The sequence below is a fragment of the Manis pentadactyla genome, chromosome 19, assembly GCF_030020395.1.
Source record: "Manis pentadactyla isolate mManPen7 chromosome 19, mManPen7.hap1, whole genome shotgun sequence".
Classification (NCBI taxonomy): Eukaryota; Metazoa; Chordata; class Mammalia; order Pholidota; family Manidae; genus Manis; species Manis pentadactyla.
This window is the reverse complement of record NC_080037.1, coordinates 1789368-1815056: the sequence shown is the minus strand read 5'-3', so window position 1 is coordinate 1815056 and position 25689 is coordinate 1789368. Positions and strand designations below refer to the sequence as shown.

At 53.5% G+C, this 25689-nt stretch overlaps 1 protein-coding gene and 1 long non-coding RNA gene across 3 annotated transcripts; one reads left to right on the top strand and one right to left on the bottom strand.

Moving 5' to 3' along the window:
• Positions 1 to 335: 335 nt before the first annotated feature.
• DPT (dermatopontin) lies at positions 336 to 22012 on the bottom strand. Of its 2 annotated transcripts, none has more exons than XM_036900385.2 (4): positions 21590 to 21992; positions 12060 to 12185; positions 3774 to 3881; positions 336 to 557 (listed from the first exon to the last, which is right to left on the bottom strand). In XM_036900385.2, the coding sequence occupies exons 1-4, from the start codon at positions 21967 to 21969 to the stop codon at positions 491 to 493; spliced, it is 681 nt and encodes a 226-aa protein (XP_036756280.1). In that variant the 5' UTR covers positions 21970 to 21992; the 3' UTR covers positions 336 to 490. The 2 variants fall into 2 exon arrangements, with proteins under 2 accessions (XP_036756280.1, XP_057350983.1); XM_057495000.1 differs by lacking the exon at positions 336 to 557 and adding an exon at positions 1966 to 2188 and having other exon boundaries at positions 21590 to 22012.
• On the top strand, positions 21920 to 23035 carry LOC130681675 (uncharacterized). Its single transcript, XR_008994913.1, has 3 exons — positions 21920 to 22053; positions 22225 to 22407; positions 22863 to 23035. It is a non-coding gene; the product is annotated as an uncharacterized LOC130681675 (long non-coding RNA).
• Positions 23036 to 25689: the final 2654 nt, after the last annotated feature.

Sequence of the window (25689 nt, the reverse complement as noted above, 5' to 3'; positions counted from 1 at the left end):
CTGCTCTGATCCCTGCCTGTTCTCTTTAGGATCCTCTTCCGGTTCAGGAGAGTCTTCCAGTCCTGCCTCTCAGCTCCGCCCCAGGCCCGCCAGTCTCCCAGCTTCCAGGCCCCTCACCCCTGGCAGTGAACTTCCAGGCAAGTACAGCTTATGTGGAGGGCAGAGGGGAAGCAGGTCCCCAGGCCTGGGGGCTCCCTGGGTTTCACCCGACCCCGCGTGGCTGCAGCACTTTTTCTCTTGTTTGGAGGAGCACCACCAGCCGGCCAGGCAAGCCTCCCTTCAGGCGGAGCCCCCTGGAACAGCGGCGTTTCCACCAAATGGCTGCCATGCACGTGTTGAGGGTGACAAGCGTGGTTTATTGTGGATTTTATTAGAGGCGTGACACTAGTTGGAGGGGCCTAGAGGGCTGGTGTTGCGGCTACCGAGCGCTCAGGGAGCCGCCCGGGGGTTGGGCAGCCGAGGTCCTCGGCCAGACGGGTCCACAGCAGACCTACACGCTCACAAAGTCACAGTCGTAGTCCGTCATCCGGCACATGATGAACTTCCACTGCCGATCCCTGTGGGGAAAGTCAGATCAGGCTGGGTGAGGGAGGCACGGAGGCCGAGCCACCGCCTGGAGAGGTCAGGAGCTGGAGGGACACCCCACGCCATGTGGGTCTCAGGAGACACCTGAGTGGGTCTCCAGGAAACCAGCGGGGAGCCCCCCGTGCGCCCCGGCAGGCTGCACCTCCACGGTGACGCACGTGGCTGACGCAGGGGCTGCTCACCAGGCTCTAGCCCAAGGGTACCTCAAGGGCACAGAGGCCACCCGCTTGGGAAACAGGCATTGATTTAACATTGTCTCCATTTGGTTGTAAAGAAATCTCCTCCTCCACCGGACATGCATTTGTTCTACACTGTTTTCTTGACCACATGCTAGGCCTTCAGCTGTGCACTATGGGTTTCCTATTACAGGTGCCCTTACAGAGAAATGAAGTCAGGGAGATGGACCTAAAACCCCATACAGTGAAAACGAAAATGCCTGCCTATCTTGCACAACAGAAATCTAATTGCATATTTGTTTAAGAGGTCAGGCATGGGTGTGAGAGGATGTGGAATTGCTCAATTTTGAAAAATGTAGTGTGGATACATTTCAAGGAATGTTCTTTGCTAAGGGCAAGCCTCTGCTCCTTGTCTGCCCATTTAATAAAAATGTGTGGGGTGCCTGCCTAGCAGTAAGGTGCATCTCTGTTCTTATCTCATTAGCATCATTAGCAATGGAAACAGCAATGTGGCACTACTGCCGAGTATGGCCCACGGTCTGGGTGAACCACATGCCCTCTGTGGGTTCTCATTTAATCCTCACAGGGCTCTGTCGTTTAGGTGAAATGCTGAGTCAGGGAAATAGGAGACTTTCTTTAAGATAATTAGGTGACAATTTCAGATTCCAAGTTTGTTGAATTCAAGTCTTGCTCTTTCTCCTACGCCACAATGTCTCCACCAGTAGATACACAAAACCCCCTTAGGGGACGTGGCTGTCACCTCCTTTGCAAAGTCCAGATAAAGGGCAAAAATGTCATTCCTTATTTATATGATTGTGCAAATGCTTCCAAAGCACATGGGTCCTTCCACCTTAGAATTCTCCTTCTCCCTTTTCTGCCTGCAAGGCCTTTCCCCCTTCTCTCTATGCTAAACACCAGCCCTGACAAGGTCTCTGTCCAGCCTCTGATCTAGGAGGTGAGACTGACCACTGTCAGTTCTGGAAGAAGCTCTTGCTCAAGCAGCCTAAGGCAGACTTGGCAACTCTGAATCTGCTGCTCCGGTTCAGAACACTGGGAATAGGGCCTCCCAGGACAAGTCGTTCAGAACCTGGGTCACCACTCTTAATTAATACTTACTCCTGCAGTTGTCAACAGAGGACCTGGCTCACTTTGGAGATCAGCAGTTTGGTGGCATGTGTGTTTATCAGACGAATCTCATTACTGCAGTTAAGCCAGGCCTTCACGCTGTCTTTTCAGAGGCTATTAATGATGCTGAGCAAAATTCAGACTTGATTGTATGAGGACTGAGGACCAAGAACCTACCCAGGAGACTCACTGGGCTGGTCTCTGGTTTCCCTCCAGGACGGGGGTTTCCCAGTAGTAGCAACTTTGCCCCTCCAGGGTGTTCAGTCATCACAATCGTGTGGGGCGGTGGGGGGAGGCAGCGCCTGCCAGGTAGGGGCCAGGAATGCTGTTAACTTCTAGAATGCACGGACAGCCTCCTGCGCCAGGAGCCGACAGAGCACAGGCCGAGTGACTCGTTCCAGGAGGAAACCACGAAGATTTGCACATGGAGGGAAAGCTCTGCCCGGACCCTGTTTCCAGGGCCAGCAGAGCGGAAGGAACCCTCGCTGTGACCTTTAAGCCACAGATCACTAGTGACCGCAGCAATGCCGTGAGCATAAGCCTTGTGAACCAGGGCGGGACACAGTACCTCAGTTTTCCAAAGTTCTGGGTCTATTCACATAACTGAAAATGTCTCAGCCCACAGGAACGGGACAAGTCAAACTGCCCAAAATACATTTATTTTGCCACCATTTGGGAAGGTGTTCTTTCCTTACTGGCTTCTTTCCTGCCTTCTCAGACAGAGAATGCAGAACCGATACCCTGAGTGACTTGGAGTCACTGGGCTTCCTCGGCCTTTGAGTTCTTAGCTCTTTCTTTCCCTTAAATCTATATTTAGCGTGTGTTGCATCATTCAGCTATTCTCACTGGTGAAGCAAGTTGCATTCTGAGTACTGTCATCTCTTAATTTGCTGCTTCTAGAAAATAGGTAACTAAGCTAGTTAAAAATGTATCTAAAGTAAAAATGATCGATGTGAGTGGCTCTCCTGTGAGTCACCACAAGGGGGTTTGTTCACGGAACCTGAGCACATATTGTGTCTTTCCAGAGTTACTTATTATTTCCTTTGGTTTTTGCTCTTTAAAATTCTGGGCCATATGCGATATCTTCAGCCAGGCTTGATGTCACTTCATTTGGAACATAAATATACATGGAAGTGCAGTGACACTCGAATCCATCATAGCCCAGTATTTGATAGTTCATGTAGGTTCTGTTCTGTCTGCAAAACCCTTGTTGGTAACTTTTCAGGAATTCGCGGGCTCTGTAAAGTGATTATTAGCTAACTCAAAGTAGGTCCAATTGACCTTTGAAAGCCTGAATGTGTCCACACCTCCCCCCTTGTTAGTGGGGAAGGGTCCTGTCTTCTCATTGTCCTGCTCTGATGTGTCTGGGAGCTGGGTGTGCGGGGGGTTAAGAAGGTGGGTGCGTTTTTCCCCTGGGTTACGTCAACCCTCCCCTTCATTTCTGTGTGGCTGGGAATTCGTGTTTTTCTACTCTCCAGGCCTCTCTTTCTCCTTGTTCTCCCAAAGTGGGGGTGACATGGCCCACGGCACTGGAGAGGGTGCAGGTAGTGGGAACTCTGTCAGCCTCTTTGCCCTCCGTTCCTGATGGTCAGTGAGGAAAGTGCTCTTGAGACTAAAGGAAGGGAAATGCCCTGGGCACCAGGCTGAGGGGCTCCTGCACGGGAGCAGGCTGAGACCCGACCTCCTCCCCACGGGCGGGACGCACCCTGAAAACGCACCCGTGTGAGCTGCCCGACCCCCTGCGCCCACCACCCTGTCAGTCCCACTCATCCTGGACCAGGTGGGAAACTAAAGCAGGGAAAGCCCCAGGTCGGGATCTCTGCAGGCACGGCCCTTGCATGCAGCCTGCCCCCGGCTCCTGCAGCTCCCTGCCCGTGGGAGGCTCACCTTTCCACCGCAGAGAAAGTGGTCGTTGCTCCCCGGATGTAGTAGTCGTAGTTGTAGGAAATCATGTCCATTTCTTCACCATAGTGCCCTGGATATTCTGTTGTCAGCCTACATGGCAGGAATAAAAGGTTAGAGGAAAAAGATGAGGCACAGTGTTACTGCCAAGCACAAACAGACACGGCATTAGAACACTGTGGAAACCAAACCGGGGCCAGATGCTGTCCACTGGATCGTCCAGGCTACTTGGCGAGCTGCGTCTCCACTGCTCAGCTGCCTTCTAGACTGAACTATGCACTGAAAAAGATGTAGCTGACTCCCCAGGCCTTGAGGAAACCCTGATTATCATCAATAGTAGCCCAGTCCCTTCAAGTCCCTTAGAACTGGGTTCCCAAACTGGACTGTGAATCATCACTGGATCATGAAATCAATTTAACTGGTCCTTGCTAAGTGAGCTTTAGAAAGATGAAGAGATAGAATAGAATATACCAGAAAAAGCACTGCATACACTAAAATTCTTATGTACGTGTGTGAAAACTGTTTCAGATGCATGCATGTATTTACATGGTGTATGCACTGCATGATAGTTTAATATGCATTTTTCACTGTGGGTCATGACCCAGAAAGTGTTCGAAATAATATGTTAGTTACAAACTGAAGAAAACCCTTTGAAACTGAAGGTATTTTTAAGGCTGATATAGCATTTTCTCATCTCAGATTCTTAAAGCACTGAAATTAGCATCAGATCCAACTAGAATCAACGTACGATGGCTGCCTCGTGCATCCCACGGGCTGAGCCGCAGCTGACAGGCCCCGGCTGGTTTGCTGTGTGACCAGGACACGTCACAGAGCTGAGCCCAGATATGTGTTATCACACTTATTTTAACAAGGAGAGTAGAGAAATGATTTAGTTAGATAAAGAGGCCAATTTCACTTATTGTTAGAGGTCTGGATGAGGACAGGTTCGGTTTTTAATAGTTAAATGAAGGGATTCTGAATCGATTCCTTAACAGAAGGTGACTCAGTATGGGTTTATCAAACTCCACCTCTATCGTTGATGACCGAGCAGTTGAACCTAAAGCCAACCTTCAGAGAAACAGGATCTATTTTTTCTGTGCCCGATCTGAGGGCATTTAGGGGAACCGGATTATTTGGAGGCGTGGTGAAGGTTCCCCTTTTCAGCCATGTGCCCCGCAGTGCGCACATTGGCATGTGGGGCCTTGTCCCACAGCCCCAGGTCAACTGATGTCACATCCCAACCTTATCCCACTTGGGAGGACACACCAGAAACTCACACAGACTCCCCACCACAAACACTGGAAGAAAACCCCAGTATTTACAAGCTAACTCCCCAGAGTGGGATAGCTGAGTCAGTCATACTTCAGCTTTTTTCAAAACAAAGATAAACTGGGAATGTTTCCCTACCCATTCTTTGGGGCTCTGTGTGCACTCAGACATTTCAGAGGCACTTCTTCAGGTCAACCCAATCTCTAATCGGTTTGTTCCTATTCTCTCCACTTCCCAATTAGTGCCTTATTTTAAATATCCTATTGCAGTGTCCTGTTACCTGTCGGCACCACACAGTTGGTTAGCATTTGATTAAAACACTGACCAATCCAAGGAGCCCCTGGAGGCGTCCCTGGTGCACGGCAGCACGTACACCTTTGTGAGCTGGTTCGAGGAGAAACCCAGCATTTGTGGAGCTGATGTGTTACGGGTGGCGACATTCTGAATCCACCTAAAAAGAGGATGTCTCTCTCTGACAGGTAATCATTGAGAAGTTTCCTAAATAAACAGAACTGGTGTGTGCCCATCCTGCTGCCGAATACCAGAACAGGTAAGCCACAAGGAATGGGGAGACTTCAGGCTGGGCTAATTGGCCAACACTTGGCACCCCCACAGGTGCCGCCTCAGAAACTGTTTGAATTATTTTTGCAAAGATGAGAAAAATAAAACCCAAATGCACTCATGCATAAATGAAAAGCACCCTCCAAGAAAGAGCAGGAAAACCGGCTGAATGGGACCAAATGACCAGGGCCGCTGCAGTCCTGAAGGCCCTTCCTGTGGGGAGACCCGGGCCCTGGGTGTGACGTAGGGCGTCGCATATCTGTGCCTGTCCTCTTGCAGCAGTTTGGAGATTTACGTTTCAAATTGTTCAAATATGCATCACAACATGGGGCCTCAGTTCCAGGGATACCTGTGGCTCAGATTAGAGGAGGAAAGGCCCTAAGCATTTTCCAAACTGTGCCTTTGGAACTGGGTTGCTAGCTCCCCGTCCAGGCCCAGGGCTGGTCAGAAACCACATGTGTTTTGACTCATGTCAGCTTTTACGAGCCAGTTACGTCACAGTCACCCTCGTCCTGCACACGGGCAGGGACAGCTCCACCTCCACCTCTGTTTTCACTACTGGATGCCTGCTGAATATCACCCTGGATGCCTGCTGCCCGTCACCCAGGACTTCACTTCACCTGGCTGGGTCTCGTTTCCTGCTCCTGACTGAGAGCTCAGCAGTGCGCAGACAGCACAGGGTTTGGAGGCACAGGGACCTGCTTGGATTTAGTCGGAACTTTGAACAAGTCACAGCCTCTGCCCCTCAGCTCCCTTGTCTGTGTAACGGCACCATCGTGGCTGCGTGTGAGAAGTAAGTGGACTAACACCACACCTGGCGGGTGCTCAGTGAATAAAAGTTGCCATCATCAGCATTGTTAGGAACTGAGTCAAAGTCTAGGAGTTGAACTTATTTTACATCCACTCACATTTACTGGCTGATTAAATGAATGAATGAATGGAGGAATGAATGATTGTCTCTTGGCTCCAGTAAAGGGGAACAGACTTGAGAGAACGCAGCAACAGATGTGGTCTGTGCCTGTGAGGTTTCCTTTGCTCTGCGGGGTCGTAGGGCCAGGCCTCGGTCAGCCAATACTTGCTAGACTATCAGCCACATCTCTGAAATTTCTGCTCTTGAAGTTTGAGCCCAGGGAGGGAGGCATCAGCGACATGCAGCAGCAAATACTATTCATTTCTGAAATATAACTATGGCACAATAATTACAACGGCCACTCTGATGAGACGTATGATGCGTTCTGGGCCAGCTCAGAGGGGCTTCCCCCAAAACGAATGCTCTGTGCCTCATGCAGCACAAGGCTACCGCTGTTCACAGGGCACAGAAGCATCTCAGTGCAAGCAGCGGGTCCCGTTTTCTCAAAGCGTGGGTGTCTCTGTCTCTATAGTAGCAGCTTCAACCTTGCTTGAAAGAACAGCGTAGAGGCTGCTCTTCTGGCAGGGCCTCTGGGAGCAGTGCAGCAGCAGGCATCTGAGCAGGGCTGAGGGTGGCCCATGACTCAGCAGAGGTGCCTGGGAGGCCATCCTTGCCCTGCCATCATTTCTCAGGGAATGGTCCGGTCATGCAAACACAAGCCACCCCGCATTAAAGCCTGGACAATGGGAGAAGGGGTTAAAGATTAGCTCGGGGTGCAGAGGGAGGGGAGAACTTTCTGGTTACTGGTTTGCTGTTCATGAGAACGACCTAGGAACAAAGAGGAACCATCGTCTGGCTTATGACTTGAGCGTAGGGAGAGGGGAGCTAGGCAGTGAGAACGCAGCATCTGGGAGCCAGAGAGTCTCGGGGTTGGAGGGAACTGGAGGTCATCCATGCTGACTCTGAGGAAGGACATTATTTTTTAGGTCAAAACCTATTATCTAGTGGAACTAAAAAGGTCACCGAGCTGGAAAAGAGCCATTTAGAAAAGAAAATAGATGCTCAATTAAGAACAGTCCTTTCCTGGAACTCATAGTGGACGCCTGGGCAGCCTGGGCAGGCCGGCAGGGACAGGCGGCAGGGATGGCCCAGGGCGTGGCACGGTGCAGCTGGAGCTGTCTGGAGACTGGGGAGTTGCTGCCAACAGTCTCTGAAGGGTCGTGGCTGCTTCTGTGACACCTCTGTGGCTTGCAGATGACTGGACTAAGACTTCAATTGTCATATATAAGTATTTGAGTGTAAAATGTAGTCACGTATCCTACCAGTGGGGACCGTTCAGTGACGGCACATCTGCACCTATCAGGAATTCGCTTCCCTGCCAGGGTTCAGCGATGCTCTAAGAGTTAACAAGGAATGGCCCAGACTGGATGGGGGTGGCCCAGCAGCCCCCCTGGACCACTAAGTCCCACCCTCACTGGTGGCTGTTGGGTGATCTGTTTCTCCTGCAGAGAGGGGTGCTGTGCCCGAGTCCTTAAATGCTTGCAGACACTCATCCAGCTGGTTCAGGACAATGTTGGGTTCAGTGCTTGCAGAAGGCCTTTCAAAGCAGGAAGAGAAAAATGTCCCCACCCACACATGTCCAGGGCCCTGGGAGGAAATTCAAGCTAGCTCAGTAATGTAAGGGAAGGCCTCCAAGAGGAGGCTCACCAGCAGCCCTCACACAGTGGGGACCACATGGGGAAGCAGTTGTCACTCTGAAGGGCTGTTACAAGGATCAGAGAGAGAACGCAAGGGAGAGAAGTCCTTTGCAACCATAAAGCATCACGTGTCAATGTCAGATTTCATCCTCGTGACTGTTCCTAGGGGCCTGCAGCACGCCCTTCTTTATTTGAGACATTTATTAAGGGCCAGGCAAAAAGCTGAGGTGCTGAAGAAATAAGACCTGATTTATGCCCTGGAGGCTTCATTCAATTTAGGAAGACATAGACTATAATGTGATGACTCAGGCAGTTTAAAGATGCCACCGAGATGTCTAGACACCCCAGCGGGACGATGACTCATGCCCGCGTACTGTGTGCGCACTGCAGTCTCACTCTGCTGCTTCTCCACGGTTCCCTTTAAAAAGTACCATTTCCTGGGAGACCGCGGCAGCGCTCAGCTCTGCCAACCATGCAGTCGGGGATCCATGCAGCCAAAGGATACGCACGAGCCTTCCTCAGTGGGACGGGCCTCAGAGTTCAGTTGTATGTCTTCCTGAGTAATTCCCTCCCCTGTCCCCAACCCTGTGGTTCTACCGACCATCAGGGACACATCTGGGTGGTGGTGTGGGGTGCAGAGGGTGAGAGTGGGGGTGGGGGTGGGGGTGGGCAGACCAGTGCAGACCAAGGCCCGTGTAAACTTTGCTCTGAGGACCTGCGTGTCTCAGGCAACTTCAGACACGTTGCTCAGCCCTCTGTCTGTCTTGAACCTCAGGACTTTGTTCCTACGAATATAATGCCAAGTTCATTAATTTCTTAGCATCAGAGCAATCAGTAGGTGGCATCTATGGGAACTGAAAGTCATTTCTGAAGCACTTGAGGAGGACGCCTGCCGTTCGTGAGGGGCAGGGGGAGCCCGGAGCCAGCCCCCAGGTGGCCCCTGAACTCAGGGGCATCGTGAGGGATTCAGTGGAATTTTCAGACATAAAGGCCTGGGAAGCTTCCTTCAAGTAGCTGCGCTTAGGGAGGTGACACAGGTCACAGAAGCCACGGACCACGGGGATGCTGGGAAGAGCTAATGTTTTCCTCCTGTCCCCTCCGACCTCCATCCATCCCCCACGTCTGCTGTGTGACAACTTCCCTGAAGCCTGCAGGACTCAGTGTCTTGCCTGCCTTTGCACCCAGAGCTCGGGGCCCTGACTCCACTCCCCGTGGTTCTGTCTGGCCAGGAGCCAGGTGGCCAGCCTGTGACGTCAGACACAGCCTGGCAGCTGTCCCATCATCTGGCAGAAATGTGGCCTCGCTGTGGGGCGGAGGAGCTGGGCCGTGTGTCTCCTCTGCTGGCGGGGCCAAGCCAATCCCCACCAGCAGCCTGTCCAGGTGGCGGACCCTTGTCCCCTGGCCTAACCAGTTCCTCGAGCGGGCTGATCCCTGACTGCCATGACCTTGGGCCAGCTGCCCTAGAAAGCCTGTTAGCGGTTAGTTGGTCAGGGGGCTGGGTCCCTGCTGCAGCTGGGAGGGTGAAGGGGACTCGGCTCCAGGCCAGGCCAGCCCTGGGTGATAGCAGCCCTCCAGGCAGGTGTATTCATTTAGGCCTCACGAACTAGGGAGTAGGCTACGGGTACTTGTCATTGAGTGCCCAGGAAGTGAGGGGCATTGTTTCAGGGGCTCAGGCCTCCACCTGTGCAGTGGATATGCTCCAGGGCACAGGGGCAGAAGGGGGGGCAGATGAAAAGAAACCTTCTAGAGTAAATAATACAGCTTGTATTTTCTGGGCCCTCTCCCGGTACGCCTGCCCTCTTGAAGTATTTATTCAAACATTCATTCCCTAAGTATTAAGCAGATGCTACCTTCTGAGCACCATGCTGGCCACTGGGGATGCAAAGAGCACGGGGGTCCCTGCATTCCCAGGTGCCCCCAGCCCAATGGGAGAGCACAGCTCGTACACAGTGGCGTTTCATGCACAGTGGCAGGCGTGGAGGGCAGGTGAGCCCCGCACCCCATCTACAGCCCACGCAGGGCCCGGGCCCACTGCCCTCTCACCCCCTCCTTTGCACACGTGCCTCCCTGGCCCTGCTGTGCACCCCGACCCTGACCTGATGCTTGAAGCCTGATGAAGGAAAGTCTTGCTCCTGTGGTAATGGATTAACTGCTAGCTTGTTCTTTGCTCTTTCAGATAATCTATCCCCATTCTAACTGGCTTTTAATGCCTCTCAGAAAAGGGAGGCAGATTTCCTTGTGAGGATGGCCTTCTGGTAGCAGAGCAGGAGGGGAGGCTGGGGACGCCAAGCTTCTCTGGTCTCAGCGGGCAGGCTCCCACCTGCTGCTGCCCCTCACTGGGGCCGCTCCTGCAGAACCTTCATCCCGTCTTTGAAAATGATTCCAGGCGTCTGGATTGCCTTTTGCAAAAGCCCTTGTGGGGCCAAGAAGTTTCTAGGGCTCAAAACAGTCTCAAAGATCTTTTAACCCTGGGGGTTTGGACTTTGATCCCACACCTGCCCATGCGCGGCCTCCCCGGAGTCTGAGGGCTCCTGAAATCCTTGTGAGCTTTTGCACAGATGCACTTAAGTGTCTTTTCTTTTTCCCGAAGACAAGGCCTATGGCTTTCATCAGATGCTTAAAACTCAGAGGCCCAGAAAAGGTGGTCATCATTTTGAGCGATGGAGTTGTGGCTCCATAAGAACTAGTGGCCTTCTGGAGAGGGCCCAGGCACAGGGGGAGGGGGCGGATGGAGGCCGGGGCGACACCGAGACTGGACCTCCAGCTTCCCGGGGTCCACACCAGTGCCCTGGCCCTCTGCCCCACCCCTGGAGATCTTCAGGGCTTTCCTTCTGGAAGGGTCCCAGTTATGCCCTATAGCCTTGCCATGCCTGCTTCTGCCATGGTGGGGAAAGAACTGCTTTGTGGGGGCCGTTCTGGAGAGCTGGGAGGTCCCTGCTCCATCATTCAGTGACCGACACTGGCAGACCTGGGGCTCTGCATTCACTGCTCATCGCTGCCGGAAGCAGGGAGAGGTTAAGCTTCTGCAGTTCCCTGCCCCCCGAGACAGAGCGCCTCACCTGGGCGTCTGTGCAGGGGGACTGTCTGCTCGCAGAGAGCACGTGCAGCCCGTGAGCCTGCCCTTCAAGCCTCGCACCGTGCAGTGATAAATCACCGGAGTGAGCCAGCCTTCAGCGTGGACACCTCAGTGCCTTTGTCCAAGGCAGAAACGCCTGGCTTTTCTGCAGACAGGTGACCCTGGGCCACGTTGTGTGGTCAATGCCCAGTGTGAGCTGTCAGGGCGAATAAACATACACACATTCTGCTGGTCAGGTTGAGGGCTGAGTCAGGGGGTATCTGCATCAGCCAGGGGGGTGTTGGGAAAGGAACGAAATTCCACAGGCTAGAATGACAACGATCTAGAAAACACTAGCCTAGTTTCTCAGGCTATAATTATATACTGTTTGCCCCTGTGGCCAGGGACAGGGTTGGTTTCTTCCAAAGAAGATCTGCAAGGAAAGACGGGTTCTCAAACAGGCCCAGGAGCCTGGGATGTGATGAGAGGTCCTCGTGACAGAGGGGAGAGACCTGGGGCAGGAGCCAGCACACTTCAGCTCCGGAGGCGCCGCCCCATGGAACGGCTGGGCGGCTCCGGGCAAGTCCCTCCCTGCTCTGTCGTTCCATTTGTTCCCTTTGCTGACAAATGAGGGGTGTAGGGACGCTGGTTTCATGACCTGCAAGGTCCTTCCCAGTGTGAATATTATTCGGGCCTATTCCTTCATTCACCCCATCCACGTGCTAGCGGCTGCGTTCTGAGCTTACTGCTGACAGGCTTATCTAAAGCAGAAGCGGGGACCCCAGCGCCCCCCATGCTCCCCTCCAGCCTCGGGGCAGTGGGGGCCGAGCCTGGCTCACCAGCAGGAATACGGACATCGCTTGCTGTAGCGACAGCAGAAGAACTGCCACTCGCGATCCAGCACCGACTCGAAGTAGCGGCTCTGGAACCCGGCCACCAGTCCGTTGTTGGAGCACGTCTGGTACCTGGAGAGAAGAGGAAGTGCCACGTGAATAGGGACAGTGACACCCCCACAGGCCCCTTCCCAGCCCCCAGCCCCCACAGCTGCCGAGTCGGGCCGTTTTCCACTGACCTAGATTCCTAATAATTTATTCCATTTTTTTTTTTTGCAAATAATACTTTGCTATATTTGTAGACATGACATACGCTGACCATTAAAATTCAAGTGTTTCAGCATCTTTCACCTGAAGGCAATCGGGAGACCGCTGCTCCCACCAGACCTCTGTGACACGCAGTCATTCGGAATGATGCGCAAGTGGGTGGATACGGAGGCACCCAGATTTCACAAGGACTAGACTATGTTATTCATACCATTTAAAATAAAAGATACTGTAATTCCTTTTCCTTGAATTTAAAATAAAACAAATACAACAAACCGATGAACTCCAAATATGCATTTCTTCTGCTGAGGAGGTAAGCCCTGGAAATCGAGCATAGGACGCCCCACCCCACCTGGCAGACAGAGCAGAGATGGGCCAGATTGGTCCCGGGCACCAGAGCTCCAGGTTCTCACCACCCATGCAGGCATCTGTCTACTGCCCACTAGGCTGTAAACCCCGTGGTCAGACGTGTTCTGCTCCCCCAGGGTCCGGGCCACTTCGGCCTGGGGAGTCCCTCCTTATGGAGCTGCGGCAGGCCGGCCGAAGCCCTCAAGGCTCTTTGCAAGGCTAAGGGTGCCTTTCCTTTCCTAGCTGCTCAGTTCTAAGTCTGCGAAGTAGGTAGCCCCTCCTCTCCGGTCCTCTGACCCTCCCTGCACCCCGTTGTTCCCCTTTCATTCTTCTTGGGAGGCTGCTGGGTGGGAATTGGCCCCTCTCATCTTCACTGCACCCTCCTAACAAAGGCTGGCTTAGAGGGCATGGTTATTTGCACCCGCGTCCTGTCTGCAGCACAGCTTTCTCCTGCTCTTGGCCCTGGTCCCACTGAGCGGTAGGTGTGCTGTGCCTTGGCCGACGATGAGGACGCTGACGCCCACCTGGCCGCGGGGGGCTCCCACTCGTGGGAGTGGGCAGTCTCTCTAGCCCTCCCACCGGGCGTCTTCAGCTGGCTTCTTGTCTTGCCACCCAGCCACTGATCATGGTCCCTCTTTGAGGAGCAGAGTGGGCAGTTATCTGTGTGACATGGCCTGACAGCTGCTGGAATAAAACCCTGTTTTCCAAGTAAAGACAAGTTTGCAGAAAACACAATAGATCAAGTAGGAGTGACTGCCCCGTGGGTGGGGGGGACCTTGCTGACCTTTGGTGCCGGCTTTCACTTTATTATTGCCGGACATGGTTTTGTAGGTCTGACAAAACTAGACAGTAAATATATTTCATATCTCTAGTCAGAAAGCTTCTGTCCTTTTCATTCATTGATAATTAATCAATTCATTCATACTTATGTATATTCGAATGTGCATTTATTTATTTGCCCATCCACTCCACATACTTGTCCTCTGCTGTCCTGTACGCTTCACTGTACCTCCGTGTTGGGAGAGGGACTGAGAGATGGGCTTGGCACTGGGTCACCCATCAGGTTAGCCTGGTTCCCTGTCCCCAGGACTTATAAGAAGTTCTGACAGACTGAGAGGGCTCAGCTTTGCAGCTACAACACAAGTCAGGACAGGAATTCAGGCCTGTGTTCTTCCACGATGGGGCCTCCTTTGCTTGGCTGCTGTTCCGTGTCACCAGGAGTGGTGATGCTTTGCAATCACCGGGCGCCTTTCAGGGAGCCACAGGCCTGGAACGGGTCTGAGGGTCTGGGAAGTGCCCGGGTAGCTTTGGGGCAGACCTCCCAGGCCGTCTTTCTATCCTAGTTCTGCAAGGTGAGAGAGAGGCAACCTCGACAGAAGTTCTAGGAGTTGTGAACAAAGCTCATACGTGCCCTGTGATCTACCCCTTAAACCATGGCTGAAACCCTGCCGTCCCCCCCATGGCCCTGTCTGAGCTGGGCTGGGCCATGGCTTCCCTGGGGCTGTGTCCTGCTGTTGGGGGCTGTCCTGTGTACTCACACCAGGATGCCACTCCCGTGGCAGGTAGTCAGTTCCCTTAAGGAAAAATAGATGCTGAGAGTTTCCTGGGCAGAGGTGCTGAAGGCACCAGTCTCATGAATCCCTGTGCTGTCAGCCAGGCTGATGACGCTGCCCCGGGAAGGGTATGTGGGCACTACAGGCCAGAGCCCAAGAACATGTGGTGGCAGTCAGGGAAGGTGACAGGATGGGACCTCTGCCCACAGCCTGTCCACTGCCTTCTCATTTCAGTAGGCGAGCCTGCAGGGGAGTCTGGCAGTGCACGTGGACAACATGAGGACATCGTTTGGTCCAGAATCACATCTTCGCAGGGGTACCTTCTCATGCGCATGAGGGGCCATGTGGCAGAGCAGCTGGGAGCTTTGGCGAGGCAGCTGGCCTGGAGCTCCCACCCCGTGTTGTATCGCTGCAGGCGGCTCCATTCCCACTGGCAGCGTCAGTTTCCTCCTCTGTAAGATGGGCATTGCAGCGCTGCGTGCTTAGTAAAGATTCCGTGAAGACCAGGTAAGGCAGTGCGCACGCAGCTCCGGGGATGTGTCTTAACGTGGAGCCCGTCTTCATTGCAGTGTTATGCTTTCATTTAGGCACGTGGCGGTTGGTGGTCGGCTCTGTGAACACTGCCCTGGGCTCCCCAGCCACCCATCAGGGGAGCCTATAGACACATACCTTCCCTGAGCTGCTCCCCAAAACCAAGCTCACAGAGGTTGGTCACCTCATAGCTGGTACAAGGTGCTGGGGACCCAGGTACTTCAGCTGGGCTGCCACCCCCAGAGGCAGCGAGTCCTTGAGGGAGCAGACAATTGACCTTCACTTTGTACTCCACACAGTGCCTGGCCCAGGGTGTTTAATGGGAGAACAGATGGACGGAGGACGGATGGCCCTGTCCGTGATCGGAGGTGGGTCCGACTCGCTCAAGCCCAGACTGTCCCCACCTGCTGTGAGATGCTCCCTCTCGCCACCCCTCAAAGGCCGGAGGCTCAGCTTTGTCTCATGTCCTTGGCACTTTGGCACCTGGCACTGGAGAGTTTCTAGAAGGACAAGCACAGGCCGTTGGGACCCCTTCCTCTGACAACGGCTCTCATGGACTTTCTGGGAACATGGCCGTCCTGCAAGGGGCTGACCCCAGGGCCATGTCCCTGAGAGCACGGACGGACACCTTCTCGTCTACAGCAACACCCCTGCACCCACAGTTCTGCTTCCGTGGGTCAGTTACCCGGGTCAACCACAGCCTGGAAGCAGATGGCCCTCCTGGCACATGGTCAGGCCGGTGGTGCCCACAGCCACGTCACAGTGCCTACGTCCTCCACCTCACTCCATCCCATCCCACAGGCATCCTGTCATCCCACATCATCACAAGAACAGGGGTGGACATACAATATTTTGAGAGACCACATTCACGTAACTTAGCATATTATTCCTATTCTATTTTATTAGTTGTTGTTAATCTGTTACAGTGTCTAATCTATGTATTAACTTTACCATAGGTGTGTATGCATAGAAGGAAACTTACGCTCTATGGGGGTCTGACTGTCAGTGGTTTCAGGCATCTGCCAGGGGTCTTGGAACACATGCGCTGCTGACAAGGGGGCCTAGTTCATGTGCAGTAGCAACAGGACAGACAGGAGGAGCCCTGGCCACGGAGCCAGCAGACATGAGCCATGACCTCAACGTGCTGTGCGCGGCCTCATCTAAGGCCCTGGAGGCTGGATGGAACGGTGTCTCCAGAACTCTTCGCCAGGCTAGAAAGTGGAAGTGCCAGGGTTCAAACTCCGATTTTCTGAGGCCAGGGTGCCCATCCGTGAGCACCCAGGATGCCCTCTGAGACTGCCTTCTGCATCTGGCCTGTCCTCCAGCCAGGCTTCTCTGCCCGTTTTCTGGGCCCTTCAGGGTGCCTAGGGCTGTTGGCCGGGCTGAATGGGAGAGGCTGGGACAGGAAGGTGTGGGCACATCTTCTGTTGGTGAATTTTGTGCAGTTTGTCTCTTTCTGGTCTCTGCTCATCTCAAGCCAAACTTACAGAAAATCCACCTTAACAAGTTGGGAGGCAGCCTGGGGTTGGATGTAGAACCAGGTAAAAGAAATGGCATCGCCTCGGCCAAGGGCTTCCCCGACCCTGCCAAACGGAGGGACTGCTGGGGTTGGCCTCTGGCCTCCCAACTCCACAGACATGCAGACGTGTGTGTCCCCAGGCCCACCAGCCCATCCCCGACATTCAAGACACTCAGAATGCACACTCAGTATCTATAGATGGTAGATGACTTACATGTCCCAAAAACAAGACGGTACACAACGGGGGCCTTTGTAATCTAGCGATTTGTATTTCAGCTCCAGCTTTATAATCTACCAACTGCAAGACCTTTGTCTGTGCTCTACGTTCCACAGAGCAGTCATAACAGGAAGGCTAAGACACTGTTACAGAGGACTTATCACGTGCCAGGCATTGTGTGAAGCTCTCTATCTGCATGGTTTATTTTAATCATCAAAACAATCCTATAACATGGGGTCAGATAATCCATTCCCCACCACAACCACTCTGGATATATAAAGAGACTCAGGTTGAGAGGGTCAGGTATTCCCTAAAGGTCACACGGCTGGTAATGCACGTACATTTTCTCATTCAATTCTCACCACAGTTCTGCGGAGTTCTCGTTGGAGAGGCAGAAACCAAAGCTTAGAAAGTTGACCTGATTCGCCTAAAGGTAGTAGTAGTGAGACTGTATTTTGAGAATTATTCAATTTGACTCCAAAATTCTATCTTTCCACTACTTCAAGATCTCTCAAAGAAGCACACGCACGCTCAGAGGAAGGTGTCTAGCTCTGTGGAAATGGCTTATTTACTGGGAAGACTGTGTCTGACAAGGACCCAGAAGGAGGTAGATCCCCTACTGGGACAGGCCACGGTGCCACGAGTTAGCAATGCCTGCCTCCTGGTCCCACGAGGAGCGTATGAGACGGAGCCACTCAAGGGCACAGGCGGCACGCATGGGGCCCGGGCTACCAAGCTCTGCGTTGTGCACCTGCGCCGCTTCCCACTCCGGCCTTCGCGCGTCATGTACGACGTGAGGAGGAGGTTCCGGGTCACACCCCCAGGGCTGGGATGCTTTGACCCTGTTGGGCGTTTGCCTTTGAACTCCCAGCAGGGACGCTGGCAGCCTGCATCCTTGTTTATAATCTTCCCATTTTGAAGCGATTTTAGACTTACAGAAGAGCTGTCCCAGTGGCACGGAGGACTCAGCAGGCCCTCCACGCAGCTCCCCTCGCATCGGCCTTCTCTGCTCTGGCGCTGTTACCATTTCTGTATGAAACCAAAGCTTGTTTGGAATTCACCAGTTTTCTCACCAATGCCCGTTTTCTGTTCCAGGATGCAAACCAGGATACCATGTGGCATTTAGCCCTAACGTCTTTTGAAGTAAAGAGTTTAATGTTGTACTTTTTTAAGCTTATGGGGATATTAAGATCTTTGGGGTGGTGGAAAGCTGTGGAAGAACTTGTCCTACGGTAACAAGTGCGTCAGCCTTCCACTACCAGAAGGAGGTAGTTTAGAGTTTCAGAGATCTAAAAGGACCACCCTGCATGGTGGCAAATGCCCAAATGAGATGTGGACGATGAAGCGGAACCCCACCCAGGCACTGGGATACTGAGGCTCAAGAATGGGAGCAAGATGGTTCCCTCAAAGGAACACCTGCTGGACTCTCTGCTGAGGGCGGTGGGGACGCTGGCTGGGGTTTGGAGTGGATGCCTGGAGCACCAGCCGGGCTGATCTCACCTTTCAAAGGTATTGGGTGGGGCCTGCTATGGGCCAGCATTATTCTAGACGCTTGGGAATGTCGTTCTCTAGGGAGTTGAATGAGACAGCGTCCCTGCATTCGAGCAGACAGACACGGCCCACCAAGCAGGTAGGGCCAAGTGCACGTGAGGAAACAGAGCAGCCAGGGACTAGCAGAGGGGGGGGTGCAGGCTCAGAGGAGGAGGTCTGAGAAGCCTCCCTGGAGGGCAGGTGCCGTGCAGACTGCATGCCGCGAACCACGGTCAGGACGGGCGGCTCTGTACGGACAGGGCCTTGGTCTCAGTTAGAGTCGGATTATGGGAACTGATACCCTGTCCACATGCCCGGCTGCAGATTCTCCCTGCTGTAACCTGCCTCCGTGGGATGGCTTTCCTGTCCCCTCCTCTCCGTCATGTGGCTTATCATTGGTAAGTTCATGAATTCAAACAAACAGCTATAATACAAGCTGCCATGCTGAAACGTCTTCTTGAGATTTTTGGAGCCAGGTGCCCATGGCCAGAATACTGTTCCCTGAAGTCACCCATGTGCTGCTGGCTGTGCAAAGCCAGCCTCCCAGAGTCCCAGATTCGCTAAGCTGGCCCGACCTCCCTGCGGCGGGGGGGCGTATGTTTCAGGCTTAGGTTTGCTGAGAACCTCTGCACGCTCCCCTGCAGGCCCATGGGAACGTCCCCACCAGCCTGCCAAGCGACTGTCACACCCTTTTTTTTCCCCCCAGAATGAGAAATCAAACACCCAAGGCCATAGAGCTGAGAGGTGATGGTTGAAACAGGAGCCGAGAGTCCAGGTCTCCCAATTCCCAGACCAGAGCTCCTCCCACCTCACCAAGCTCAGCCTCACTAGCAGCACTGCATTCCACATGGGTCCTACAGCCTGTGCCCACTCAGTGACACAGGACCCCCGAGGAACCTGGGGCATGCCTGAGATGGCAAAATGCTGCCCAGGGGACCCAGGTCGAGCCTTGTGGAGGTGGTGAGGGCACCGCACGCACCCTTCAGGATCTGGCACCGTGGCAAGCGGGCCGCTCCGTTCGAAGACTGTGCTCCAGGTAGCGTGTGTCCCCAGCAGATCCCATGTACAGTGTCAGATCTGCGTTCCAGGCACATCCCTGCTTTGGAAATGACCCTGCAAACTCAGTTAGTTACACGAGGCAGCCAAGTTGCACAAAGCCATCAGCGGCTCTTCCCCAGCACAGACTGCAAGCCTGCAGCCAACGAGATGCTGTCACTGCTCCCCAGCCTCTGAGCAATTGCTTTCGTTCCAGATTTTTCACGGAGCCTGGAGTCCAAACTCAAAGCAATAGTCATCTAAAAGAACCGCCTCTTGGGTAATTTAAAAAGAAGTCTAAAAAAAGTCCTGGGGCAGCTGAGGCGTGTTGTAAAGAAGCTGTTTTTCATGTCTGCATTCTTCACTCTGTGATTAGTGTGGGGAGGCAGCACGGTGGGCCAAGGCAAGGAGCAACGACCCGACTGCGTGCCCCAAACCGCGGGGGAAGGTGGGTGGGGGAGAGTGCGCCTGTCGGCGTCTCGCTTGACTCCCACTGGCCGAACAAAATCACGTTTTTATTTCCACACCCTTCCTCTCTGCTCTTCTTCAAATAGCCTGGGAGTTAATGACAAGCCAGACACAGCTTGGCAAGTTCATGACTAAACATCATTCACCTTCTCTCCCTCGCAGGGATAAACACAAGGGATCAGCAGAATGCAAGAAAAATCCAAGTGCGTTTTTCTGGGCCAAGCAGAGCTCAGAGCATTGCAGCTGCGAGGACTTGCAGGGTCAGCCAGGGTGACCACTCATTGTTCAAATGAGGTGGGTGTCAAGGGAGCTGAGCCCCTGGCCCAGGTCACAGGGCAGGTTGTGCACCGGGATACAAACCCAGGCCTCGTGGTGGAGAGCCCAGAGCTCTTCTTTGGGAATGTAAGGAATCATCTCTGAGAGTTGTTTTACTGTGGCTCTAAAAAGGGGTGTTAGGAGCTGTCCTGCTCATAAAATGGCCCTAGCTGGGGGCCCAGACAGACAGGAGTAACAGGTCATTCCCACGTTCCGTGCCGGGCTGTGGGCCTGGCTCCAGACAACCTTCAGAGACTGTGTCTTTGAGGCAAGGCTGGGCTCTGAGTCAGCCTTCCGTCAGAGGCTGGGATAACTGCATCTGCTCCCCAGGGCAGCGGGCTGGGCCAGGAAGGCGCAGTCAAGGGCCTGCATCCTTCTGACAGCTGTTTGAGCCCCTGGGTCCCCACCCCTGCAGAGGGGGCTTCTGCCTGCTCATGCAGGCCCCCCCACCCAGGGAGAGGGGCTTCCGAGGCCCCGGGGCCCTGGCGGTGCGGGCTCTCTTGTAGCCCCCCACCCCCCGGACCTGGCACAACCGCTCTGAAATCAGGACTCACTGGGTCCCGACCCCGGTTCCACCCTTTCCAGCAGAGGAGGCACTGGGCCCCAGCCGGCAGTCCGCCTGCCTGGGAAACGGCACAGGTTTGCTGTGAGCGGTGAGACAGCCACGCAGGGCCCTCGGCATGGTGCTTGCACCGGGTACACACTCAACCAGGGGGCGGCGGCTTCCAGGACTCAGGGGGCCCCTCTGCCCCTCACACCCTTCCCTCTCCTCTCCCGTCACCGTCTGCCTGCCGGTCAAGTGACCCCCCCAGAATTTTATGCCTCACCTCCCAGCCCCTCCAGAGCATATGCCACCTGGAGCCCCCATGGTCCTCTCTCTACAGGTGCCAGAGCAGCAGGCTGCCCCCCAGGGCCTCCTCGGCATCCCCCCTCCTGCCCCCAGGTCCTCCTCACCATGCCCCCTCCTGACCCTCCATCTGGCCACTGTGAGTAACCAGCCTACACCACCGCTGTGGGGATGGGTCCTGAGCCAGCACAGGGCTGGGACAGTCACGCCAGGGCCAAGCGCAGGTGTGGACCACGTCCACGCTGCCGAGCACAGCCCAGGCAGGTAGGAACAGCACGTCTTCCTAAAAGCCTTTCAGACACTGTTTTCCAGCAGGGGAACCTGCATGAAATCCAGACAGAGCCTCATAACTCAGAGACCACATCTAAGCAGGGCAGCAAGGAGCTTATTCAACTTCACTCCTTTTTGCTTAAATGTATTTGTCCCTCTTCCCTGTTCACTTGCCCTAAATCAGTATTTTCCAAACTGTGGTCAAGGTCCAGTTGTTCATTTTTCCTAAACTGTTACGGACCAGTAAAGCAGTAAATACATATTCCTGCAAAACTAAAATGCCGTTTGGATGTCACGACAATGTTAAATTGGTATGAAGTTTCCTAAACACTTCCAATCTCTGTTCTTATCTTTTTGTAGGCTGGCATACATCTCCCAGACCCACACCAGTCCCTGGCCCAAACTGGGGGCGGTGCTGCCTCTGGAAGGAGCAGAACCACAGAGGAACCCGTCTGCTCTGGACACCCCCACGCGGGTGCTCGTGCTGTACGTGGGCCACTCAGCACAGCCCTTCCAGGCCCAGAGCCGGCGAGGGCAGCGTCCTGGCCTTAGCGAGAGCTACTCCCTGAGCGCCGAGCCGACTCTGGGGAGGGACGTGCTGCCCTGTTCCCAGCCAGCGGGCAGGCTGCCCCTTACCATTCCATGCCAGCCCTGTTGATCTCCTCCCACCAGCACTCCGTGGGCTCCCCGAGGCTCTGGGGCGTGGGCATGCAGGCGTAGTTCCACTGTCTGTCTGAACCTTCCTTCTTGCTGAAGATGCTCCGCACGGCCACCACCACCTGCCCGTGGGGACACTGGTAACTGAAGCCCTGCCGGTTCAGATTCACCCAGCCATCGTCGCCATAGTCGTGGTACTGCTGGTACGGATACCCGTAGTCGCCATACTGGCCCCAGGCCACGGTGACCAGGGGCAGAAGCAGCCACAGAACAGTGAGGTCCATGCTGCCTGGGCTCCTGGCAAGGAGTGTCCCTCTCCGCCGGCAGGGCTGACGGCTTTGGGCGGCCGCCGCCAGCATGTGGCTCCCAGATGTGGCCGAGGAGGCTCCAGCTGCAGTGTGTCATCGTTTAAGCAGGAGTTTTTCGGCGCGTACATACTGGCAGTAAGTCCATCCGGCTTGTTTTAAGGTGGAATTCTAGGAAAATGTAGGGAGCGTGCAAATGGAAGCCACTCCCCAGAGAAAGAACTGTGCAGATAAGTCAGAAAGCTCAGCCCCTTGGCCCCTCGTGTCTCAGCCCCTGGCCTCTCCCTGCACCCTCCCACCCCCCACTAGCCTTCCAGGACCACGCGGATATCCAGAGAGTGATTTCCAAACCCCAAAATCCTCCGGTGCCAGGATGGAGTCATTGAGATCTCTGCACGCCTGGATGCCTGTTTCCTTGAGGTTCTCAGCCTGCCGACTTTTAACCCCAGGTGTAACCACAGCGTGCCCGGGGGCAGGGCCGCCTGAGAACTCGTAAGTCACACGGGGAAGTGCTCTGGGCCCCTGGAGAGATCAGCTGGTCATTGTCTCTACACATAAGCATCCGTTTAAGCTGCTTAAATAGGATCCAGAGACACCTAGAAACTGTGCTTTGCTCTCAAATACGTAATGAGTTCAAGTTGAGCAAAGCCACTTTTGAGCCTTCGGAGACTTTCCCCTTCACACGGAGTTTTCTTTTAATTGAGGTGTAATCTACATAAAATAAAATTCATCTTTTAACCTGTTCAGCATGCGGTCACGTAACTCAGCCCCCTCATTGTGACGTAGAACAAGTCCCCCACCCGCAAAGGCCCTTAGCTCCTTGGTAGTCAAATGTTCCCCCAAATCCAGCCCCTGGTGGCCCGTCTGCTTCCTGTCACTATTTTCAGAATGCCAAGTGAGTTGGGTCATATAATGAGCAGTCTTTTGTGTCTGACTCTTTCCCTTAGGGGTCTTTTGAGGCTCACCCATGTCACCGTGTGGGAGGAGTTCGTTCCCTTGTTCCGCCGAGTGGGGTTCTCCGGTGGGGCTGTGCTGCAGACCGCTTGTGAATTTACCCGGGGAAATACATCTGGGATTTTTCCAGTTTTTAGTAACTATGAATAAAGCTGCTGTGAACATCCACGTACAGGTTTTTTTGTGAAAGTTTTTATTTCATCTGGGTAAACCCCTGGGAGTTGGATGACTGGATCCTAAGGTAAGTACGTGTATGTTTGATTTTCTAAGAAACTACCGGTACCTGCAGTGGCTGGACCACTGGACATCCCTGTAGAAAACTGCCATTAAAAAATATATATTTTTGCCATCTTAATAGGTTAATTCTCGTGGTATTTCAGTGAGGTTTGGATGTGCATTTCCCTAATGACCAGTGATTTTGAGCATCTTTTCATGTGTCTTGTCCATATGGTTTAGCTGTTCAAATCTTTTGAGCCCTTTGGGAGTCTCCTAAGCATGTACTATTTCCCAGTTTTCATCGGAGTTGTCCTTAAGGAAGTTTCTTAAAATTGTGGTTGTAGAATAATTATCTGTTTATCCCCTGATTGTAAAAATGTGGACCCCTGGGCTCCAATCTGAAACTACTAAGTCATAACCTCACAGGAGATGCCCAGTTATCTACAATTAAAAAAAGTTTTCCAGGTGATTTGTATTCACACCAAAGCTTACGAGCCACTCTCTTAAAGGATGTGAAGCCAGCGAGAGAACCGCTCTAAGCCCCACCCCTTGCCCAACCTGTAGCACGTCACTGATGGCATTCAGGAGCGGCTAAATACCAAGGCAACCTTGAGGGACAGTTACCCTGGGAAAGAAAGCAAATGTGAGTCTGTGTGTGTGTGTGTGTGTGTGTGTGTCTGTGTGTGTGTGTCTGTGTGTGTGTGTGCCTGTGTGTGTCTGCCTGTATGTGTCTGCCTGTGTGTGTGTGTCTGCCTGTGTGTGTGTCTGTGTGTGTCTGCCTGTGTGTGTGAGTCTGTGTGTGTCTGTGTGTGGCTGCCTGTGTGTGTATGTGTTGGACACACATTTTGCTCCGATGATCATGGCTACCAAAGGGGGCGGGTGTGGCTCTGAGCTGAACAGGTGTATGAGCCTCAGTTTTCCCTGGGGGCCACCCTCTCCTGTCACTTCTACCACTAAGTAACTCTCCCCAACTGGCAGCTGGGATCCTCCGAGCTTAGAATGCCTACTTTGATTGGAGCTGGAGCGATGATCTTTCTCAACCTATCAGCACTTGAGAATTAACCGGGGACCTTCTGAAGAACACAGTGTGTGAACCCCACTCCAGACCCAAGACATCAGAAGCTTCTGAGCAGGGCCCAGGCCTTTAAGCCTTCCTGGGTGATTCCCATGTGCGGCCAAGGCCGAGAGCCCCTCACGGGCTTTTCGAATCGCTCCTCCTGAGGTTCGGGCATTATATCCTGCATTCCGTGTGACTTATGAGCGATCTTAAACCTTAGAGAGCTCCAGGAGGCAATGCAGATCGTTGTAAGCACTTATGTGCATTGTACACTCATTTTCCAACAATTTCCAGGCCCTGCCTGCTCCTGTTTCTGCAGGCCCCTCTCATCCTACAGCTCAGAGCAGCCGTGCCAGACTCCCAGCAACGTGTAAAAGTAAGCAACTTTATTGTTTAGGCCAGTTTGGGTGTAGATGCCGTTGCTTAGAGCTGAGAGCATCCCAGCTTACGCGGTGTCTCAGGGGAGGCCAGAAACTGCTGGGGGCTCACAGAGAGCGCTTCCTCTGAGCAGACACGGCCAATGCCAAGTTAATGCATTTACAGTTTGCCACGTGTTTTCAAGGAGGTTGTCCTATTTTCTTTCTCACAATCTTACGATATATATTAAAAGGCATCATTGGGCTCCTTTTTCACAGATGAGAAAACTGGGGTCAGAAAATGTTCGGGCTCATATTCCTACAGCTGGAAGGCTCCGACCCTCTGGCCTTCTGATCGCTTTTCTCCCAGATTCTAGAGCCATAGGCCAAGGTGCACATCTGCTCCCTGAGAATGTTTCTGGCTTTGTTTTCTTCCCCGTTTCTGAGTTGGCCGGCTAGGCTCCTCTGCCAGGTACCCAGCTGCTGGTCTGGGTCGGGTGTGCCTAGCACCGTGGCACATGGGCTGTGCTGGGGGCTTTGCCTGCTCTCTGGAGCCACTGCCTGCCTCCTGCTTGTGTGCTGCCCGCACAGGCAGGGACAGGACAGAACCGAGGACTGCAGCCCAGTGTCCTCCCAACCCTGTCAACAGCCTGGAGCTGAGCACGTTGCACACTGATGGCTTCTATTTTCCATCACAGCTTTTAAAATGCTGCAGTATTAACCCCTACCAAAATAATGCAACTCTTCAACAGCGGGCTCGCTTCTTCTGAACAGAATACACCACGAATAAAACGGCAGCATTTCTGTGGGGTTGCCAAAGCCGTGCAGGGTGTGTGTGTGTGGTGGGCTGGGGCGGGGGTGTATGCACACATGTACTTTCTCACAATCTTACGATATATATTACATACATACACACACATCCCTGCACTTACACATATGTGTACACACTTTCCTTTCATTTATCATGGAAATAAATGAGATGATACATGGAAAGTGCTTGAACAGAGCTTGATACTAAAAAAAAATATGTCACCATTTGCAAGATGGTGCCCTGGATTCTCCCTGCCCCACTCTCTGCATCTCTCCTCCTTCCTGCACGGTGCCCTGGGAGATTTAAGGGCTGCACCAATGTGCTCTCCTGTCTGCTGGCCCCTGGTTGGCCTTGGCCAATAGGAGGCACCAGTAGGATGT